The sequence below is a fragment of the Mustela erminea genome, chromosome 2 (assembly GCF_009829155.1).
Source record: "Mustela erminea isolate mMusErm1 chromosome 2, mMusErm1.Pri, whole genome shotgun sequence".
NCBI classification, from domain to species: domain Eukaryota; kingdom Metazoa; phylum Chordata; class Mammalia; order Carnivora; family Mustelidae; genus Mustela; species Mustela erminea.
Window position 1 is genome coordinate 3,320,397 of NC_045615.1, and position 22,906 is coordinate 3,343,302.

A 22,906-nucleotide genomic window follows, 5' to 3' on the forward strand; every position below is an offset into this window, starting at 1 on the left:
CCCTGGCTTTCCATGACGGTAAGAGATGGCACACTACTGTCTTCTGGGCACGCATGCGTGTTTCCTGTCATATTTAATTCCCATCGTCTAGGAAAAACTGTAACTAGAGATCAGAGTGGTTAACTCTGCCAAGATTAGCTAATAAAGGGCAGCTGGGGTCTGCTCTCAGGTTCTCTGGCCAGATCCGGGACCTCTTGCACCTCCCAGATTCACGAAGGGAAAGGCTAAGTGTGGTTTTGGAAGGCGAAGGCGAGAGGGCAGCACTGTTGCAAGGCCCCCGAGAGCAGCGTGCCCACAAGGCTGCAGGGCTAGTCCTCTCTCTCTCTCTCAGCAGAGAAGGGAGCCTTCATGAGCTGGGCCATTCTGAGTCCCCGTAGGGGTTCCCCTTCTGTTTTCAGTCTCTCTAGGATTCCCAGGGACTCACCAGGAAGCTAAGTTGTCTCCAAGGTGTGAAAACAAGCAATGCTTTTTGGAGCGGGTCGAGGATAAGGAAGCCAACACACACGGAGCCCCGGGTATGTGCTCCATCTGCTTCCCTGGCCTCAGAAGCGGCCCTGAGGAAGGTGCTATCTTCCTCGTTAACTGGTAAGAGCTGGGAGTTCTCAGGCACAGAACTCATGGAAGGTTCCCTGGTCTCTGGTGGCCCTGCCATTTGAACCCAAGGCTCCCAGACTTCCCAGTCCCTCCCTCCTGCTTCTCTTTCCACTGTCAGCAGGCAAGTGTTGGGGTGTCTGTGCGGGGGAGGGAGCATGTGACCCCCAGGGACTCTCACTTTCTGAGCAGGCGACTCCGGCCCCATACTGCACCGCGCCCTGGGGGCAGGCCACATCCTCGTCCTGGCGGCAGTGTGCCAGGGACAGCTCGGTTCCCGAGCACTTCACCCCGCTCATGACCACCTTGTTGGCGTAGATATTTCCGTGCCAATACCAGGTCTCCTGGAGGAATCAAAAGACATGGGAAGCGTGTCACCGTGAGCTGTCACTTTCTCGTATTCGGTCAACTTTCAGCCTCAGGAAAATCCCAAGGCTGAAGCTAAATGTAAGCCCACTTTTTCTAATGGGGACAGCGGCGGCACACACAGCCACGGCCCCGAGTTATGCAGTTTTCTGGTGGTGGAGTTGGGGAGAGCCCCGTGCTCTGGCTCTGCCTCGGGTCCCCGTGGGGAAAGTGTGGCTAAGGTTTTGGTCAAACGGCTGTCCAGTGTTGTGTGTCAGGAATGGCAGGCGCCGGTAACTCAGGCTGCTTGCTCCCCAGCCCTGAGCCCAGGGGCAGACAGGACTTGCCTGTCAGGGTCCTGTCTCCTCTAAACCTGCACGTGATCTTGGAGTCCTTGGCACAGTGCTCCTGGAGACACTGCCCATCAATCAGAACGGGCAGGAGAGAAGAAACCTGTTCACACGTGATAGCTCATCATGCGTACATCCTACTGGTTCTCCTTACGGTCGTCCTCTGGAGAGAGGACTGGGACCTCGAGAAGGGACGGGGTGCGTAATCGGTGGCAGAGATCCGGGCCCACGTCATGACCCTGCTGAGGCCCAGGTGTGTTAAGAATGAGCTGACCGGGAACGAAAATAACGGGATGGGTGCTCTGGGAAAATGCACTGTTTTCTCCTCTTGCTTTGGAGCCCCAGGGAGGGCCCTGGCTTGTCAAAGCAGCATTAGTGTAGACACTGTGGGAATCCAGGACCCCGGAGGGAATGGGCAGGGCTCTCAGAGGCTGGGCCCTTCTGAATGGTAGAATGAGGAACCACAGGACAGCTCAGGACTCAGCTCCTACCCTGGACCCAGCCAGCCCGTGGCAGGCAGTCAGGCTCTGCAAGGCTTCGGAGCGGACCCAAGTCCCTCCCTAAGAAATCCTGTTCCGGAGGCAGGACCCCCATCCCCCACCCCGCCTTCCTGCACAAGAGCTAGGGGCAGGGTTAGCAAAGCAACGTGGGGCCTCCAGACATTTTCCTTTTCTCAACACTGAGAAAGTGTCTAGAGCCAGGACACTGAGGACCTGAGGGGTTCCTTCCATGTCACAGGGAGGAGAAGGGAGGTCTGGGAGGGCAGCTGCGTCGGCCCAGACTATTACACAGAAGGCTGGTGGGGGCAGAGAGGGGAACAGACCTCAAGTCTTCCATCTCTGGCTCCTCCCGCAACAGCCTCCTTCTCACAATGTGTCCTCACAATACAGCTTGAAGAAGTCAATGATTTTTGAGGCCAAAGTGCTTCTTGCCTCTCCTCTGCTGCCTTTCAATAGGGGCAGAGGCTTAGCTGCCTTCAGCTGAGTCCCTCTCTTTCAGGAAGGGGCTGGCTGGATGGTGGGAAAGGCTTAGATGTTTACTAGCCAATCAAGGGGAGAAGGCCTGAGTACAGACGCCGGATGGGAAACACGGTCTGGACAGAGGGGCTTCCAAGGGAGTGAGAGCTAAGGCCTCTGGGGTGCCAGGGCTTTGGGCTGGGTGGTTTTCACTACCCCATAGGACTGAGTTGCTTCCCTCTGCATAGGCACATCAGAACACCCCAGAATCAGCCCCCAGCCCAGGGTGAATCTCAGTGCTCTAAGCAGAGTAGACCCTGGAAACCAGAGTCCAGCCCCATATTCTGTAGCGGAGAAAAGAAGTCCAGAGCGGAACAAGACCCAGAGCCGAGGCCAGGATGAGGTTCCTGGTCCCTCTCCCCGCAGCTCAGGGCACTTTGCTGTCCACCTACCGGGCAGCTGGGGAAGGTACATGGAAAGCAGGTTCTGACTGCGAGGGTCAGGGTCACACTGGATGGAAGGGGCCGAGGTGGGGGCTTCTCACCTGGAAGGCGTTGCTGGCAAACCCCAGGCCCAGCTGCCGGCAGACCACCATGGCCTCCACAATGCCCCAGTTCTCGCCACACACCGTCCCCCATACAAGGGACCCGTTCCTCTCCACTAGCACCTCCACACGGCCCTCGTAGGGGTTCCGGCCCCCATTCAGGCGCAGCTGTGGACAGAAAGAAAGGCAAAGTCACCAGATAGGAATGGAGGGAAGCTGCCCCACCGTATTGCCATCAGTCTCAACTTCCCCCAAGCCGGGGATTCCTGCCTGGGACACAGTCAGCGTCAGCAGCATCACTGAGAGCCTGCTGCGAGTGCCCAGTGCAGGCTTGTGTATTAGGTCCCGACCTGCAGGCAGCCCAAGGCCTTAGAGGCCTGGGCACTGACCCCCACTGCTGCACCAGCCCCTGCTCCCTGCTGCCATCCCTGAGACGCCTGGGGAGGGCTGCCCTTAGAAGCAGACACCCAGGAGGATGCACCAATGTTAGAACTTAAATGTTAGAACTTAAAATTATTAAAAATGTTAGAACTCCCTGAGACTTCTTCTTGGGCCCTTTGGTCATCAGCACACCTTCTGCTTGGCTGGTTCCAGCTCCCAATCTCATCTGCCCCCGTCCCCACTGTCCTCTCCACCAGAACTCCCTTCTGAGACCCCGTAACCAGCCGCCTATTTGACAGTTCAAATACTGTCATAGTTCCACGTGTCAGTTTCAGGGAGACCCCAAATCTGAACGTGCATCTTCTCCATCTCCATCTAAACCTGTGTTCTATCTCCTTGTTCCCCTATTGTAGCAAAAGACACTCCCGTGTACTCCAGGGGCAGCACACTTTCTGCAAAGGGCTGGGAGATGTTTTAGGGTTCGTGGGTCGTGTGCTCCGTGTCACAAGTACTCAGCTCTGCTGCACAGCTTAAGAGCGGCCCGGGCTAATGGGTCAATGGCCAAGCGTGGCTGTGTTCCCAGTAAAAGTATAATGACAAAAACAGGCAGAGGGATCGGTCTGGCCTGCAAGCTGTCCTTTGCTGATCCCAGTTGACTCTGTTATACAAGCCAGCCATCCCGGAGCCGTCCTCCACACCGTCCTCTCTCTCTCTCCCGCAACAACCAGTCAGAATCTTCCTCGGTGGATTTTATCTCCAAAGTCTCTTTCCAGTTCCTCGCTTCCCTTCGCTCTGCGTGGACCCTCCTGTCTCAGCGCCATCATCCCCTGCCCGAGCCAGACCCCCTCCTTCTCTCCCGGCCTCCGCTCTGGACTTCATCACCTGCTTGTCTGGTCAGAAGCCAGCGTAAGCTCTGAAAGGCCCCTGCTCGTATCGCTTCCTGGCTCGGAGCATGGCAGCGGCTTCCCCTTGCTCCGCCACTCATGCTTCCATCCTGTTCTGTGACCTCCAGGCACGCAGGCCTTCCTCCGGTTTCCACGGCTACCTCTCTTGCCCAAGTCACGCAGTAAGCCCCGTGTAAGCCCACTACGTATAGGTGCCCTTCTGCCCGGCTGATTTTTGTTCACCCTTCTGATTCCGCACCCTGAGCCACTTCCCTCTCATTGGGGTCCTTGGCCATGGACACACTCCATCGCTCCCTACACGTCTCCCTCTGAGCACTTCCAACAGTTATAATTAAGCTAACTCGCCATTTGTTTAACATCTGTCTCCTCTGCGTGAGTGTAAGCTCCTAAGAACAGAGCTGTGTTTGTGCGGTTTCCTGTGTGATCGAGAATTAAGACGGTACCTCACAAATATCAGGCTCTCCAACAATACATTTGGAAAGAATGAATGAATGATCAGTCTTATGGACTGAAAGCATGGACCAGCTTAGGCGAGCTCAAGCAGAGAGATCTAGAGATTGGGGAAGGGCTCTAAAAATGCTCGCCTTCATCCAAACACCTTACACTGCTTCCTTTATACGCCTAGCAATTCATTCCTTTGGGACAAGGCATGACGCCTCCAGGAACCCTCACATACTGGGCTGTTGCCTTGCCAGTTCTTAGAAACAGTGTAACTCCTGGGACATACATCTCAAATCTTATTATGGATTTAGGAGTTTCAAAGGTCAGTGAGGTCAGCTGGCAAAAAGACAAGCCAAGGGCAGCCATGATGCCGGGTCTACCTCCCAGGCTTGTGGAGAGGAAGATTTAAATGAGATAATTCATGGAAAATCCTCACATCGTTAAGTGCTCAAGAAATATTAGTCAGCATCCTAGTAATGATCTTTATTAGGGTGGAGTCCCTTCAGAAACCAAAACTCTCTTCAGAAGAACTAGAAGGGGTCAGAGCAGGCAAGAAGGCTGGCCTTTGGGAGGCCAACATTTGTCTTCTGAGCGTTTCTGGGCTAAGAGCCGGGGTGAAGGTAGGCACTGGACATGGATCATACTTCACCCACGACTAACATATCTTTGGGTCTATGTAAAAACACAGACAAATAAGAAGAGCAGAGCCACTGAGAAAATCCCAGAACGGCAGAAGGCAGGCTACCGGGCTTCAACATGCCAAGGAAAAGGCAGCACCTTGGGCAGGGTGTGTGTTTAAACCTATCGGGGGCATCTCTAGGTCACCACGGGCCATCCCCCTCCCCTTGCCCCCACCAAGCCCGTGCACCCTGGGGAGGTGGAGGCTATGGGAGTGAACCATCCGGTAGGCCAGGTGAGCACTGAGGCTAATGCCAGTGGGCAGTGAGGCTAAGAGCAGAATGACTTTTAATCGGGTTTGTTACTGTTTTAGAGTTCCTTGTGGACAGTGCCTTGCCTCATGGACTATTGTAACAGTCAGTGACAGGGACCAGGGTTCCACAGCTCTGGGAGTTTCAAGATGCACTGTGGGCCTTTTCTCATTTTCTAGAGAAGACCAGAGGGAGCAAGAGGCCAGCCATGAAGCTCTAACACAGCCCAGGACACCGTTCTCCATGCCCCGGGCCCCACTCTGAGGCCCCAGCATTCTGGAAACAGCCAGATGTGCCAGCTAGAGGTGTTCTGCCCTCACCAGCATGGGAGGAACACCGAGAGGCCTCGGGTCAGCCAGCGAGGATGCCAGGGAAGGTCCAGCGTCCTTAGAGTTTCTGAAAATAACCCTGGCACTCCCCTTTCCTTATTCCTTTGATTCTCGATGGCAGTAGTCTGGGGTCTGAAAGAAGGGCGTGGAGCACGGGCAGCTACGTTCTCCTGAACACCAACAGGGAAAGCAAAACACTTCCCGCCAGTGGCGTCCAGCAAGGCTGCCTCGTGTTTTGATAAGGTTGTGGTTAACCAGTCCCACACCTATTTTGGGACGTGAGGGGGTAGGAGGCAAGGGAACACGACCCGGATGTCAGCCTGAAAGGAAGCACAGGCACTTGCCAACTCAACATTCCTCACACAGGCTTGGCCTTGCTAACCAGGCCAGGCCAGGGGAGGCCCACAGCTCAGAGGTGAACCGGAGGTCAGCAGGGGTGGTCGCCCGGGAAGCCCACCTGCCCTTCCTAGAGCCTCCTGGGCTTGGCTACCCCCTCCCAGCAGCAAGAGGAATGAGGCTTTGCTGGGGCCGGATGACCAAAGCTGCCGGCTTCCAAGTGTGCGGTCTCTAGTAGCCATTCAAGAGAAAAGTCAATTTCCTACCAAACGGGGGTGGCAGAGAAGCCAGGGAAATCATCTCTCTCAATGTCCTTCTTTCCAGAGGAGTAAACTCAAGCCTCAAAGAAGTTATGGAAGGAATCAGCCAGTGAGTGACGGCAAACTGACTCGTGTGCCCATGGAATTCCTGCGCCGCAGCCCAACCCGTTAATATGGCCGTATTGGGAGAAAGGGTGTTTCAAGAGGTAATTACATTAAATGAGGTCATAAGGATGGGCCCTAGTGCAATACGGTGGGCACACTTATAAGACGAGGAAGAGACACGGGGGATGCATACACTGAGGCTGCATGAGGACACAGGAGGAGGCGGCCATCCGCAAGCCAGGGAGAGAGGCCTCGGCAGAAACCAGCCCAGCCAGCACTTTGATCTTGGATTTCTAGCCCCTCCAGTTGTGAGGACCAACATTTTTAGCGTCGAAGCCTCCCAGTCCGTGGTGTTTTGTTATGGCGGCCCCAGCAAACCAACCCGTGATAACAGCTGAGAGTCTTGGCGTTTCTGTCTGGCATACCTGCCGGTGCCCTTGGCAGCCCCGAGCCACACCACATGACGGGCTGGCCTGCTGCAGGGCCGAGGCAACCCGTATGGCCTGTGAGACTTTCTTTCACAGGGGACCTTGCTCATTTCCTTCCCTCGGGGGATGGGAGGCTGGGGTAAAATCTCCCAGGCCTCCTGCTTGAGCTCAGGGAGCACCTGCTGGACCCTGGAGGGCCCATGCAAGGGTGAGGCCGTTGGTGCTGGGAGCGCAGTGTCCCAGCTGGCATCGCCGAGTGCACAGCCTGGTTCAGCCATCCCAACCACAAAGTGCATCTGCAAAACATCACTTTCTTTGGCCTAGGTCTTTCATTTGGGTTGAAAACCCCACTCCACCCACCCACCTCCAATCAGCCTAAAGGTCAGGCTGGTGCTGCATACCAGGACCGGGGCACATCACCTTCTACATCTCTGTTCGGCTATCTTGCACGGTTGCCAGACGACTGGAGATGGCGAGCGTCTCCCATAGCCATGGACTTGTGGCCCATGCTCCCACTCACCCACAGGCAAACGCACAGCTTGGCTGGGGGCTGTGGGAGTCCCAGTTTGGATCCAAACGCATGTCATGGCTGACTGGTTTGGCATGCCGGTGCCAAGGTCAAGAATCACAGTCGAAGCAAGAACCCAACAGGAGAGCCATCTTGCGCCCTGATGTGTCTGCATTTGCTCGTTTTTAAAATAAGCACTTAAGAAACTCTTCCAACGGGCCAGTCGGGTAGCAGGTGACGCCTGGGACTCAACCAAATACGTGGGACAGTGAAGAGCAATGAATAGAATGTACTACACCTTTCCTGAAGATGGGGGAGACTGAGAGGAATTCATCTTGTTGGCTAGCCCTGTGGGAAAAACCACCCAAGCCTGGAGACACGCTGATGTAGGATATTAGAGACTTACCTCAGGAGAGGAAAGGTGTGTCTTTGGTATAATGTTGTTAAGGTTTCCCTGTCTTTCCCTCTGGTTACCAAACTACACTTTTCTGTCCCAAAATAATGTCTATACTGTGCTTACCATTGTGTAACTTATAGATCTGCTGTCAACGTGGTTGCCCTGGGTCCTTGTACAGGGATCATGCCAAAGGTGTCACAGGTGCTACGGACCTTGAGACCCTTACAGAAAGGACTAGAGATCACGCCACATGTCCAGTCCCCATGCAGGGGGGTGGCATGCAGCAGGGGCCTGATATCTTCCCCTGAGGAACAGCGTGCTTATCCATACATTTTCTCCCTCGGCACACTTATGGAGTGCAAGGCGACAAAGTCGTTAATAGTGACAGCAGCAGAGCCTGACCCTTTCTGAGCTCATCCTCAGAGGACTCAAATTCCACCTGTGAGAACCCTTGAGTGTGAGGCCACCTGGCTCAGACTTTCTAGGGCTCAGTGACCAAAACAGAGCACAGCCCCTCACCTTCTTCTGGAAGCCCATGGCAGGGATATTACATCTCACGCCGGCATCTTCCTCGTGGTTGCAGCCCTGAGACTCGGCATTGAATTTGCAGTCTATGATGGACTTCTCATTCCCGGTGCACTCGATTTCGTTGAGGTGGATGGGTCCTATTCCTGAGGGAGGAAAACAAGCATATGCTACTGACAGCTTCCAAAGGAAAGTTTCTGGAATGTGCAAGAAAGTCCTAGACAGGAAGGACGTGTTTGTCCCATCCTCAAACTCTTCCAGCTGCGTCCCATAATCAGCTCAGGCTCCAGGCCTCCTCTCCACGGAGAGAACTGCTTCTTGTCTTGGGATTCACTTCTCCCCTGAAAGCAAATCAAATGTGCCACTAACTTCCTGCGCGACCCTGGCCAACGCACTCAGCCTCTCTGAATATTGGTTTTCTTCTGGGATAAAGCGTTGGATGAGAAGACACCTAAGGTCCCTCTTCAACTTTAATACCCTGTGTGTTTTGAACCTGAAGGGGTGACTAGCCCTACAGAATTAGAGTCCCTGCAGGAAAGTGACAGCACAATCAAATTGGATAATTTGAACAGAGTTAGAAAAAGGGATTTTGAAAATAAAGGTAAGGGGTGCCTGGGTGGTTCATTCAGTTCTGTCTGACTTTTTCTTTCTTTCTTTTTTTTTTGTAAGTATGTCTGACTCTTGATTTCAGCTCAAGATCTCAGGGTCCCGGAATCGAGCCCTGCACCAGGAGCCATGCTCAGCAGGGAGCCTGCTTGAGGATTCTCTCCCTCTCTCTCTCTTTGCCCCTACCCCACTCATGTGCACGCATACTCTCGTGCTCTCTAAACTAAATAAATAAATCTTTAAAAAAAAAAAAAGAAGATAATAAAGGTATGGACAGAGTGTAGGGAAATCACAAAATCACAACGGGTAGTCCAACACTCAGATGCTAATAACAATGGGACACAGAAATAGCTCCTAGGCCTGCAGGAGTGAGGGGGAAGATACGTATCCGACCCAGGAGAGCAAAGAAGTTGTATGGAAAGGCCACCTGTTAAGAGCCATTACCCCTGGTCCAAGAGGGACACAGCGGCTTGCAGGGACCCTGCAAGGAGAAGAGACACCTGGCCTCCCTCCTCTCCCCTGCCTGTCTCCTGCCAGTGCTCCCTGCTGCACGCACCTGAGTGTGCCGCCCGGGCACTGGCAGTGTGGACAGGGGAGCTGCTGGGGCAGAGACAGCAAATCATCTGACAAATGACCAATGGTGAACATGCAGGGAAGCTGCTCTCTTATGCACCCACATAACCACGGGGAGCCCCCCACTGCTGGGGAGAGAGAATTCCTAACTTGACCAACCTCGACTTAGCTCAGCTCACAGGGTTACCTCCCCTCTGTCTAGCCCATCAACGTGGATGGAAGCCCAGTTATCTCTGGGAGCTCTGGGCTGCACTGACCCCCTCTTTGGTCCCCACCCTGCCTGGGATCACCTCTCTCTCCTGACCCTCACCCACCATCCTCCTCTTGCTCGGATCCTGCCCCTCAACACTCAGAGACTCACCCCTCATCTGACAGCTGCCCTCCCCTAAGCACCGCGCCCCCCGGCCTGTCACTTTCATCCCCATCAGAGTGAACTTCTTGGAAATGTTGTCTGATTTATCCCCTCTACTTCCCCGGCCAGCAGAAGGACCACCTCCCACCTGCTTCTCTGCCAGCCCTCTCCATCCTGGGAAGTCCGGCTCGATGTTCTCACCAGAGCCCAGAGCTCATCTCCGTACCCCATCTCCCTCTGTGGTTGACAAGGAATCTGTCACCACACCTGTGTCCTCCCCTAAATCTGGGTGCTCTGCGTTTCTGTCGTCACAACGCTCATCACACCCTGTCTTCTCCCATTTGGACAAATGCAACAGCCTCTAGGCTCTGTCCTACCTGTTCATTCCAAAGTATTTGCTGCAGGGTAGCCCAAGAGTGCTGTTAATGCCTGTTGAATCAAGTCACTCCCCATCTAAAGTCTCTGGAATGGCTTCTCACTGCATCGAAGGGTAAAATCCACAGTCTCCAGGGGGCCCGTTCAGCACAATGTGGCCTCTCACTTAGCCTTCTGACTCGGCCTGCTCCTCCCATCTCCGCTGTCCCACCACCTCCTTTGGCTGCTTAACTGAGCTGAGCTTTTCCTCTGCATGTACCCTCTGTCCAGCCCATCTTCTTCGCCCCCTCACCAGCTAACTCTCAGCCTTCAGGGCTCGGCTTTGACCACTTTCTTCGAAAAGCCTTTCTGACTCCTGTCTGAGCTGAGCCCCTCTGTTCCGTGTCTGCTTCCCTACTGGGCTGGAGGCCCCATAAGGGCAGAGGTCATGTCTGTGTTCCTTCTGTGATCTCCGTTGCAGAGGTTTCCAGAGACACTCGGTATCTAGGCTCACCAAGGCCAAAATTAACATCCAGGAGCAACCTATGTTAGCAAGAGAGAGCCAAGTTTCCCTTCCCTTGGAAATTCACAAATTCACAAATTCAATTCACAAACAATAAGGCTTCCAATTCAATCGATTAAAACACAGTGACTATAGCTGGAAGCATCCGAGGTCTCAGAGCACAGAGGCTGTGACAGTACAGACCCCGAACAGGGTCCTCAAGGCAAGCAGGGGCCCCAGCTCCAGGAATCAGGTGGACACAGAGACGGGCAGCACCCTTGGACCTGAGTGTCCGATGTGGGGCTTGCTTGACGACTGTCAGAAGGATGGCGTGTATTTCTTGAGCACTTACTACGTACGTGCTGGTTCCTGTACTACACACATCGCATACATGAACTCATCAAGTCATCGCCAGTCAGTACAAGGAGGAAACGAGAGGCTGACGATGAAGTAACGAGCCTGATGGAGGGACCGGGAGGCAAACCAGGCAGTCTGGCTCCACAATGGGATTCTCTCCTGATGAGAAAAGCCCCGTGTGCTGGACGAAAGCAGAAGGTTGCTGTGCAAAAGCACGGAGCATTTGGGAGTGCCTGTGTTCTTCATCTGGGGATGCTCTCTTGGCCCCTCCAACACCTCTTTTTGCTGACCTAGCTAGAGGTCCGCCTCCAAGGATCTCAAAGCCTTCCTCGGGCCCCACTCTGCCAGACACCAGCTCACTCCCACCTGCAGCTTCTTCTGTCCACACCTCTCCCTGGGAGGCGAGGAGAGACTATAGGAGGGAGCCTGCGTCTCCTTAGGGAGCGACAGGCGCTTTCGGAGCCCTACCTCCCTCGTCTGTCAAAGGCCATAATGACATCTCTCTGGCAGGGTGGGGTTGAGAAGGAATGACAGACACCAAGGATGGTCAGTTACCAGCGGCTCAGGAAGCGGTAGAGTATCCGGATCCCATCTCATATCCCGTGGCCCCTCTGAATGCAGGTTCTCTTTGAGGGAGGCTATTTCTAGTTTCCCCCCTTTGACCCGAGCCCCAGGGAAGCAGAAACCATTACTGTAAATGTTTGTGGAATAAATGAATTCTCCATTTCAGGGCCCAGCCCAAACAGTCCTCAGTGAACGCTTATGAATCACTGGCCTACGGGACTGGCCCGGGGAGGAAAGGTTTGTACAAGAGCCTAATGTGCTCTAGACTCCAACTAACAACTGGTTGTCTCCTTCCAGCCTCACTTGTATAAATGCCCACAGGGTTCTCAGACACATGGGGATGGGGATCCGGAGGGCGAGCCCCACGTTCCTGAGGTAGACACACTCACGGCACAGAGATGGGAACGCCAGTGTTTCTCACTGTTTTCCTGCAACTCCCAGTTCTGCAGGGTGGAAGGCGTCCCTGAAGGCTGCTGGCCTGGGTCTACCGAGGCTGGTAGTGCCTGTGGGCATCCTGACTCCCAGCATTCGCCTGCTCCTGGTTCTGGACTGACCCCTGCATTATTCCTCCTCACGATGCCTTCCCCACCTGCACTTTGGCCCTATTCTTCCCCCAAATATCAAGCCTTGGCCCCGGCTGATCCTACTTATGCAACTGGAATTCATTCATTCATTCATTCATTCATTCATTCATTCATGTGTTCTTCATAAAATGAACAGCCTAGAGCACTATGAGTCAGGTACAGACTCAGCATTAGGGATACAGAGGTGAAGGACACAGCCCCTCTCCTCGTGCAGCGCTGGGTCTTGGGAGGAGGTGGTCGTGGAAACAGCCAGCTGGAGTCCAGATGTGTGCAGGGGGTCCCAAGGAGCAAAAGCACAGTGTCTGACTCCGACCTGACCTCCAACCTGATGATAAGAGCGGGTCTCAGAGAATCATAGGAGGCTGGAGCCATGACTCCAGTGTAGAATCTGAAACCCCAGGTTTTGCTCGAGGTCACCGAGCAGGGAGGTAGCAAGGCTGGGACTGGGGCTCAGACTGCTGGCCTCTTAGTCCTTGCCTTTCACACCCAAACTATGGGTGTGGTTGCTCAGTCCATCGACCAGAGCTGGGACTGAACTGACCCCATCTGCTCTGTGACTTGACATTGACTGTGGACTTTTCCCTTCCTGCTTACCAGAGTTGACCTGCCCAGAGTGGTGGCAGATCATAAATCACCCAGTGGTTCTTTCACGACAGCATCAAAAATGCCAGCGGTCTCTTCCAGAGTTTGGTAGGTCCCTGGAAACCTGCGGCCGCTCTGGGCAGTGAAGTAACTAGGTCAAATAGCACACGCCCACAATAGATGGAATGCTTATGTCATCCAGTGCTTATTTGTTTCTCAGAATGAGTGGGCTTTGTCCCGCAGGCCTTGGGAAAGCACAGACCAACACATCAGCCAATGGGGGGCCCGGACTGTGGGGGTATTTGCCATCCAGGGGAGCTCCAAAGAGCTCACCATGAGTAGGGAGAAGAGGACTGGCCTGCGGTATAACTGAGGCTTCTAGTTGGCACAACGCAACGTCAGAGGCCAGCCTAGATCCCTAACCTTCTGTGCATGCCCAGGAAGCTTGTGGGATTGCAGAATGGGGATTCTGAATGTGCACAGGACTGGGCCATGGTGGACATTCCAGGAGAAGCCCAAATCTGAGAGCTAATGACTCGGGTTTCAGATTTTCTCCACCATTCATTATGAAGGCTTGTCCTCTCATGCCTCCAGGCCTCGGCTGTTGGATCAGATGAACCGAGGTCCTCCCCAGCAGGGCATCTCTGATTCCAGGACTCTCTCTCCAGTCCACTGGGCTGTTCCTTTCTCCAGCCTGTGATCAATGACCTCACCACATTCCTCTCTGCGGGGCAATGGCCCTTGTCCGGCAGTATGGAAACATCTCCCCACAGGACAGGATGTCCCACCCTTGTCAGAAAGGGAAGCTGTCTGTCATGTCCTCATGTCACGTTTGCATCACTGTTCTCAACGAAATGACCTGCTTGAAAGCCTATTATACTTTTGTTCTCTGCTTAGATGAAAGATTTGTTCGGGACACTTAATAAGAACCAGGCCCCTTCTCCTTAGCATCACGTGACATCCAGAGCGGGGCATCCCGTTCCCAGTCTCTGGTGGCAGGGAGAGAATGTTTGTGGGGCTATGCTAGAGTGGGAAAGTGAGATGACTTTTGAGATTCTTGTGTGCCTGGAGTGGGCCACGGCCAGAGGAATTCTGAGATCCTGTCCTAGAGGAAGGGCCTGAGAATTCCAGCTTTCTCAGTGGGGCAGTGGGGAGCACTGGGTTGCGAGCTGGGAGACCTCCATTAAAGTCTTCATGGGCTGCTAATAATGTTGTCTGATCTTGGTTACTCACTTCTTTCTCTGGGTCTCAGCTTCCAAATTCATAAAATGGAGGTTCGGGGTTCTAAGTTCCCTTCCAGCTCTGACTACTGGGAGAGGCCTGGCCTTCTCCAACAGGGCAGCAGCTGCAGGAGGGAGGAGGCCGAACAGGAAGACCCTGAAAAGCCTGAAGCCAGCCTGCTGGGGCTGGGCTCCCTGTGCCATGCTCCCCATAGAGAGACCCCAGAACGTTTCCCCAGTCCTTACCTTGCCCCAGCTGGGAGCCAGTGATGGCCTCTTTGGCACTCCCGAAGCCCAGTTCTCTGCAGACGACGCTGGCAGACACCAGGTCCCACTTGTCATCACAGACAGTGCCCCATTCTCCGTTCTTGAGCACCTCCACTCGGCCCTCCCCGATGTTGGCACCACCTCTCAACCGCACCAGGGGTTGCTGGAGAGACACACGGTCCTGCTGAGTGCAAAAGCCGAAGCACGTTCTGCAGGCAGGCACTGCCCATCCCCCCTCCCTTCTCCGCCGCCCCCCTCCGCAGCAAGGTGCCTGGGCTAGGAGCTGAGCCTGTGCGGGCACCTAACCAAGAAGGTGGGGGACTGAGGCAGTGGACACCGCGCAGGGATGGGGAGCCTGCCGCGTGTCCTCGCGCTGCACTTCCTGCTACCGCTACCTCTGATTCTACCCCAGGTCCAAATCAGCCTGGCTCTTCAAGAGGCAGCCCCACTAGGTGTGCAGAGAGGGTGGGTGCTTACAGCTTATTATTTTTTTTATTAACATAGAATATATTATTTGCCCCAGGGGTACAGGTCCATGAATCGTCAGGCTTACACAATTCACAGCACTCACCATAGCACATAAACTCCCCAATGTCCATCCCCCCCAGCCACCCCATCCCTACCACCCGCCTCCAGCAACCCTCAGTTTGTTTCCTGAGATTAAGAGTCTTTATGGCTTGACTCCCTCCCCAGTCCTATCTTGTTTTATTTTTTCCCTCCCTACACCCCATGACCCCCCACCCTGCCTCTCAAATTCCTCATACCAGAAAGATCATACGATAGCTGTCTTTCTCTGATTGACTTATTTCGCTCAGCATAATACCCTCTACTTCCATCCATGTTCATGCAAATGGCAAGATTTCCTTTCTTTTGATGGCTGCATAGTATTCCAGTGTGTGTGTGTGTGTGTGTGTGTGTGTGTGTGCGTGTGTGTATTGTATATTGTGTGTGTATTGTATACGTATACACACACACACATCTTCTTTATCCATTCATCTGTTGATGGACATCTAGGTTCTTGCCATAGTTTGGCTATTGTGGACATTGCTGCTATAAACATTGGGGTGCCCGTGCCCCTTCAGATCCCTACATTTGAATCTTTAGGGTAAATACCCAGTAGTGTGTGGGCGCCTGGGTGGCTCAGTGGGTTAAGCCACTGCCTTCGGCTCAGGTCATGATCTCAGGGTCCTGGGATCGAGTCCCGCATCGGGTTCTCTGCTTGGCAGGGAACCTGCTTCTCTCTCTCTCTTTCTCTCTGCCTGCCTCTCCATCTACTTGTGATCTCTCTCTGTCAAATAAATAAATAAAAATCTAAAAAAAAAAAATACCCAGTAGTGTGATTACTGGGTCGTAGGGTAGCTCTATTTTCAACTTTTTGAGGAATCTTCATACTGTTTTCCAGAGTGGCTGCACCAGCTTGCATTCCCACCAACAGTGTAGGAGGGTTCCCCTTTCTCCGCGTCCTCGCCAGCACCTGTCATTTCCTGTCTTGTTAATTTTAGCTATTCTGACTGGTGTGAGGTGATATCTCACTGTGGTTTTGATTTGTATCTCCCTGATGCCGAGTGATGTGGAGCACTTTTTCATGTGTCTGTTGGCCATCTGGATGTCTTCTTTGCAGAAATGTCTGTTCATGTCCTCTGCCCATTTCTTGATTGGATTATTTGTTCTTTGGGTGTTGAGTTTGATCAGTTCTTTATAGATTTTGGATACTAGTTCTTTATCTGATATGTCATTTGCAAATATCTTCTCCCATTCTGTCAGTTGTCTTTTGGTTTTGTTGACTGTTTCCTTTGCTGTGCAAAAGCTTTTGATCTTGATGAAATCCCAGTAGTTCATTTTTGCCCTTGCTTCCCTTGCCTTTGGCGATGTTCCTAGGAAGAAGTTGCTGTGGCAGAGGTCGAAGAGGTTGCTGCCTGTGTTCTCCTCAAGGATTTTGATGGACTCCTGCCTCACATCAGGTCTTTCATCCATTTTGAGTCTATTTTTGTTTGTGGTGTAAGGAAATGGTCCAGTTTCATTCTTCTGCATGTGGCTGTCCAATTTTCCCAACACTATTTGTTGAAGAGACTGTCTTTTTTCCATTAGACATTTTTCCTGGGTGCTTATGGTTTAAACGCCCCTAAGTGCTCACTGACAGCTTGGAAACCGGGTGGAACACGGGGTTTATTTAATCACATGGGCATAAGAGCCAATCTCCACCAGTGCTCAGACCAGAACTCGCATGTCCATTCTCTAGCCGAGGTTCCCACTCAGCCACATGGCTCTCTCCCACTAGCGGTGCCTTGTGGCTGCCGTGGCAGGGCAGGGCACAGTGATAGCCCCCAGGCTTACAGACCCTGGGGACTGCTCTGAGCCAGGCACTAGCCAGAGAAGAGGCACAGGGGTGTGTGCAAACACCCGGAACCTACAAGCTTTAGAGAACAAACCAGATTCGGACGGCTGCAGCCTGTTTGCCGTGGAGCAGTGCCCTCTCCCTTCCCCCACCAGCCGGCCCAAGCTGTCTAGCTTGGGCAGCTGTAGCTCCCATGTTCTGGAAACTGATCATATGGGCTTGTGGGTGGGAGCCACACATGGGAAGAGGAGGGGGAGGACAGGAGGTGGCTGCTCATTTATGAGGGGGCAGACCCTGTATTCCTCTAGCCTGATGGAGGCAGACTGCCCAAGAACCTCGCCCCAGCCTGGCAGTGACCATGCAGAGTCAGCTGGGCCCGGAGGAAAGAAAGAAACCAAGGGAAAATGTGATGTAAGACTCACTCCCCCCTTTTTTTTTCTAAATTCCTTTGGCATGAACTTGATTCCTTTGCTTTAAACCACACAGCAAAAGGAATTCCAAAACAGTAGGATCTGGAATTCTGGATGACCCATGAGAAAAGCTTGGAGGCTCAGGCTGAGGCTGTAGGAAGGATGTGGCCATCACATCGTGTGGCAGGGGCAGGGGGGCAAGCGAGGGTGTGCGGGGGATGCGGGCAGGGGTGTGGCACTGTCAGGGGGACTGTCTATGTTGCCTGGCTGCATGCGTGTGCTGTGGGGGGGGGGGCTGTGTATTTTGGAGGCCCCCGGGAGACTGAGGCGGTGGGGACGGCCGGCTGCTGGAAGCGTCAGGAAGGCACTCCAAATGGTTGATGGTTGGGCTCACGGTATTCATTTCACTCTTTTCATTGAAGACTTTTTCTTTTGTGCGAACACACTGTCCCCCACCTGGGAAGGGGCACCCAACTGGTTTATCTGCCTCCCGCCCAGGCTTCCGTTTTCCTTTGGATGAGTGTTACCACCCCCTTCCCAAGAGCAGGTCCTTAGATGTTGACGGGGAGAGGAGGTGGCAGAGGGGAAAGATGGGAGAGGGAAAGAGACTCAGAGTGAGGCTATTTGAGACTGGGAAGGGGCTGCTCCTCCCGTCCCATGGCCTGGATCCAGCTGACACACCGTCTATCCCCATCATGGCCTTTCCCCTTCCTATTACCCGTGACGTGGTCAGAGCTCACCTGCCCGTGTGAGTGTGAAGGTTTTATCTGGCACGGGGAATTGCTCCTTAATAAATGAGCGGCCACCCTTCCTACCCTCCTTCTCCTCCTCCCATGCTATTGCCACCCCCCAGTCCCCTGTGAGCAGTTTCCAGAACATGCACAACCCAGAGAACCTTTGGTGGACGTAGAAAAAAAGGTAGGGTATGATTTTCAAGGGAAGATAGAGGAGCGCACGTCCCCTGTTTGAGAGGCTGTGTCTAGACTGCCATGGTGGGGACAGTTCACCTGTCCTAAGAAACCAGACACTCGAAACAGGGCTGTCACTCATGTGAGCAGATGTACTCCGACATATCTTGAACACACTCATACGCACACAGTGAACATGTGTGCACATGCACATGTGAGAACACACGTACACATGAACACACATATGTGAACACATATGTGCACACACAGGTGCTGCTTGCGCACTCAGAAGGTGACTGGGGCTACGAGTGACACAGACATGAATGGCAGATTTTCCTTGTCTGTCTTGGTGAACACTTTTAAAAATCTTTATCCTTTCTGTTGCAGAACAAAACACGCTCGGAAACACTTGTAGCGGAGTTCAGGTGCTTTTGAGAATTATGCTGACTTTTCCACCACCCCCAACACTCCTGTCCTCTGGGAACTGAGCAGGACTCCCCAGCCCCTGCCTTTTGAGCCTGGCCAGAAGGCAGCGCACTGAGCCCGTGACAGTGGGTAGGAAGTGCTTTCCTCTCCTTGGTATCTGTCCTGCACGTAGAGGATTCTGGTCTCAGAGTGGAGGAGCAATGGTAGAAGGCCAGGTAGGGGTGCTGAGCATTTGGGGCCTTGTGGCACATCACACTCTAGAGGTGGCATCTATGGGCGAGGCCGGCCTGGACAGGGGTCCCACTACATTCCTACCCTGTAGGCAAGTGGTCTGAGCTGGGGCCAGCATTCCTCATTCTTTCCTGGGGTGGGGGGGTCCTCCGCTCCCTGGCCTACATCCCGCCCCCCCCTCAAGGAGCCAGACCTCTGGCCGTGTCCTCACCTCTGGCTTGTAGGCTTTCCGGAATCTCGAGGGCCCGTCAGGGCTGAAGACCTGGCCAGGCACACAGCTCACCACAGCCGGCAGCCCATTCTCACAGGTGACATTCTTCACCGGGTCCAGCAACACCTGCGGGCCGAGCTTGCAGCTGGAGATGTGGGCCTCCGTGCCCGTGCAGTCCATGGAGAACGGCCAGTAGCGCTGTTTCTTCCGGGCGGCAAACATCCTGCGGGGGGCGAGACGGGCAGGCTGACCAGGGCATCATGGCACCCACCCCCGCCTCGTTCCTTCCACGACCGGGGAATGGGGACACAGGGCCAGCTGCTGTGCTGGCTTCTGGGGATCTGGTGGGGAATGAAACAGGCCACAGTCCATGCACCTGGACCTCAGCCTCGATGAGTGATCGAGCACTCGCTGAGCACCTCAGCCGTGCGGGGAACCATGCTGGGCGCTGGGGAGCAGGACCTGGAAGGGCAGACGTGGCCTCCTTCCCCCAGGTAGCCTAGGTGCTAGGAGAGGAGAGACTCAGGAACGAGATAACACTAAAGCCTATAAACACAAAATGCAGGGATTTAAATGAGGTAAGATCCCCGGCCCCAGGAAATCCTCAGTCCCAGGCAAACCAGAATGGTTGCTCACCTAAACACTTCAGAAAATTTCCACACAGTTGGTTGGGGTTTCTTGCTTGTGTCAACCAGCAGAACGAGCTGAATGTTAAACTCTCTCCCAGTGACACACAAGATCAAAGGTGTGGCTCCGATAAGAAGCAACAAACGAGAACAGTCTTAAATCACCCCATGGGCTGAATCAAAGCATAACTTGTTGGAAATGAAAACGGTCATGAAAGTCAGCCATGGACCTTATCAAATATTCACATGGGAGCCAGTGAGGCTGATGGTGTCCATGGAGCATTGCCTAAGGGAAGGTCTTAGCCTGTATTATGCGTAAAGTATTCCTTTTTATGTGTTTCTGGAAGGCAGAATAAAGGTCAAGGTGAGCCAAAGTGTTTTCTAAAACAATAACCAACCGATAAATAAGGAACTGGTCAACAGAAAGGTAACCGGGCCTCAGGTTCCCCCTCTCCACTTGAGAAGGGAATGGGATCTCCTTGATAAGACTGCTTATACCACCTGTGAAGCATTTAAAACCACACACAGGAAGGGCTTTGTCTGTGTCTGTAAAAGCACCGGCAACTATCTTGTTAAAGGAGAAACAACGGGGATACGAGACGGTAGGGCTCCCCAGGGTTGCCGTCCTGAGACACGTTCTCAGGGAGGAGCAGGATTTGAGCTAGGCTCTGAATGACGGTGGGATTTGCAAAGGAGGGTGTCACAGGGTGTCCTCTGTCCTCTCAATGCTGCCCCAGCTCTCTGGGGGTCTGTGTGCTTGTCCCTGCTTGGCAGAACCACACACAGCCAGACAGACCCACAGCATTGCTGCCAGCTGCCCAGGGGAGGGGCCTCCCAGGGCAGGCTGGCCCAGGGCGGGGCAGAAGAGGGGGTCCTGTTTCTGCTGGTAGGGGAGGCCTGGGAGTTTCCACTTTGTTAAGGAGTGAAGGGATGTGAACACGGAGGAAGGTGAAACCCTACAGACAATGCCAATATTTTTTCTTAACCCGAAATTTCGACGGGTAATAGTTCTAGTGTACCTGTGTGCCCAATGACAGAGAATCTTTGAAAAAAGGACTCTCCTGGGAAATTTCCAAGCACTGTGGCCCCTCCCCACTTTGTGCACACGAGGCTGCTGCCTTTGGAATCACAACCTCCAGCTTGTTCCCCATGACATCCCTACCTCGGACTGGAGACCACGCTTGAGGGCTGTCTCCCGCTTGTTCCTCTGGCCACCTCCATGTTAGGTGAGCAAACCCACTAGGGGGAGACCAGCTGCGCAAGGCCTAAAACATCCTCTTGCTTCCAGGGTTCAGTGAACAGCGCCCTCACCCAGCAAGAGATGTACTGAGCTCAGTGTAGACTGCAGGGCCTACAGCAAACACAGATCTGCTCTGGCCTTTCCCAGGCAGGCCCTACTTCCCTCTCACATCAGCTCACAGGAATGCACAGGCCTCCACTACGCCCGGCAGCGGTTCCCCCTCCCCCACTCAGTCACTCAGTGAGTCACCAGCACCAGGGCCAGGCCCCGGGTTGGGGGTGGGGTGCAGACATGAGGCAAGTCCTGGGGAAGACAGCCCGCGCCAGGTCTCCTGTTTGGAGGGTGACTGGAGTGAGGGGCAGCTTTGGGCCCAGGGGGGCAGCCTGCTGGATTAAGTGGTGTCTAGGCCTATGAACCCTCGGTGAGGTTGTTGCGCCCAAAAATGAAAAGTCCTCCTGGCTCTTCCCCAGCCAAGGGAAAAGCCAGATTTTGTTAGGGATCCTGCCAGCTACTGTATATGCCTGTTCCAAGGATGAATTCCAGAATTTGGGAAATAACCACAAGATGGGCTTGGGGACCCACTGGGCCCACTGTGAGATGGGCCTGAGTTAAAACCCCATTAATCACCTGACCTTCAGGAGCCCCTCCTCTGACTGGAGAGCCAAAGTGACCAGTGGGTCTACTGGAAGCAGTGTCGTTCAGAGCCTGTGTCTAGTCCTGCTAAAGTTCTGGTTATTTCCCCTTCCCCGGTGCACCCTTTGGTAAGAGGCCATTGGTCCCTTTGGGGAAGGCTGGGTAATTGATTAGCTGGGGTCCTTCTTCAAGGGGACCTGGCCTCCCCTTCACTCAAGGGGTCCTGCGTCTGTAAGCTGGCTCAGGTCTGGGACTTGGGGGAGGGGTGCAACTCTCTGTTTTTATGACTCATGTTCGATTTTTCTTCTCTCTCCTAGAGTTTCTGTCATCTAGAACGAGTAAGAATTCGGTAGGCTTCCTATCCATTGCTTCTAGGAACACCATGACCAACCAGCCCACACCATGGTTCTGTAGGGGTCAAGATGCTGTCATTCGGGAACCACGCTCACCTGGCCTTGGGAGGCTGAGTGCTGTCCCCCAGCCCTTCCGCCCTGGGATCCAGTCACACGCAGCCCCACTCTGCAGTTATGGGGAGGTATGGCCTGTAGAGAAGAGCTCTCCAGGAGTTCTTAAGAACGCCAGGGTTTCCCACACAGATTTATTCCTCAGTCCTAGGGCAAGTGTGTCTTCTGGACCCTCCCAGGGTGGGTGAGGGCTCAGATGACAAGTGCACTCCAATGTTTCAGTCTCTGTAAGTCTTTGAATCCCTTCCTTTGCGTGAACTCAAGAAGAGCTGGCATGTCCATTTCGCTCACCGTGGGCACATTTTGGCCCTAGTCTCAGCCAACTAACCATATTGTTAAAGTTTTTCCTAACTCCTGAGAGGCAACATTAGAGGCAGAATCTCAGCTTCGTGAGCTCATATCAATAAATTAGTATCAACACTGGGGTCCTGCTCTAAGAAAAAAAAAAAAAAAAAAAAAGACCACAAAATGCTCCTGGCTCCAAGAAAGGGCCCTGAAGCTTCAGTCTGATTAGCTTCAAGGAGTATTCATGGTTCCCTGGGGCCAGAGCTGAAGTCCGCTAATGGCAAAGCAGCTGACTCCACTCCCGGCGACCCAGAGGGCACAAGGACTCTGAGGGACATGCAGGAACCACCTGGAGGGCAGAGGATGGCGAGCTGGGAGGCTCTGATGAAGAGCTGTGGCCCTGGCCCTGGGGATGACCGAGGCCCCTCAGTGGCCACCAAACACACCAGCTGGCAGACAGAGCAAAGGGGGCGAGGCCTCAGGCACTGCCCAGGTAAATGTCTAAGGCTGCAAAGCTTCTTCGGACCGAGTGGAGATGGCTAACCCCACTCTAGACAGAATCACTTTGAGAACAATCTTCTTCCCAGGGTGAAGGGCGTCCCTGGGACTGATGCACGTCAGCAACAGCAGGGACAGGGACAGGCTGCGGCAAGGTCTGGGGAAGGAGGCTGCTGGAAGGCGCAGACTCGGGGACCATGCAGGGTGGTCCTCACTCGGCTCCTAGGCCTCTGTTGTCCATAGCCTCTCAGCACAGCTCCCAGACCCCTGTCCCCAGGCCAGCCCTGCCCAGCTCCTAGACTTAACAGCCACCCCCCGCCCCCGTGGTGGGGGCCTGGGCCCTGTAGC

At 53.9% G+C, this 22,906-nt stretch overlaps 1 protein-coding gene across 3 annotated transcripts in view; it reads right to left on the reverse strand.

Annotated features, from left to right (window-relative positions):
- LOXL2 (lysyl oxidase like 2) overlaps positions 1-22,906 on the reverse strand; it is an 87,356-nt gene that overhangs the window by 14,125 nt on the left and 50,325 nt on the right. Inside the window, exons 5-9 of one of the 3 annotated variants that reach the window (XM_032332169.1) lie at positions 18,813-19,035; positions 14,271-14,472; positions 8,325-8,476; positions 2,787-2,954; positions 773-935 (exon numbers count right to left, since the gene is read on the reverse strand). In XM_032332169.1, the coding sequence (XP_032188060.1) occupies positions 773-935; positions 2,787-2,954; positions 8,325-8,476; positions 14,271-14,472; positions 18,813-19,035 (908 nt within the window). Of the gene's footprint in view, positions 1-772; positions 936-2,786; positions 2,955-8,324; positions 8,477-14,270; positions 14,476-18,812; positions 19,036-22,906 lie in introns of all 3 variants that reach the window. The other 2 variants (XM_032332167.1, XM_032332170.1) reach the window with 2 other exon arrangements.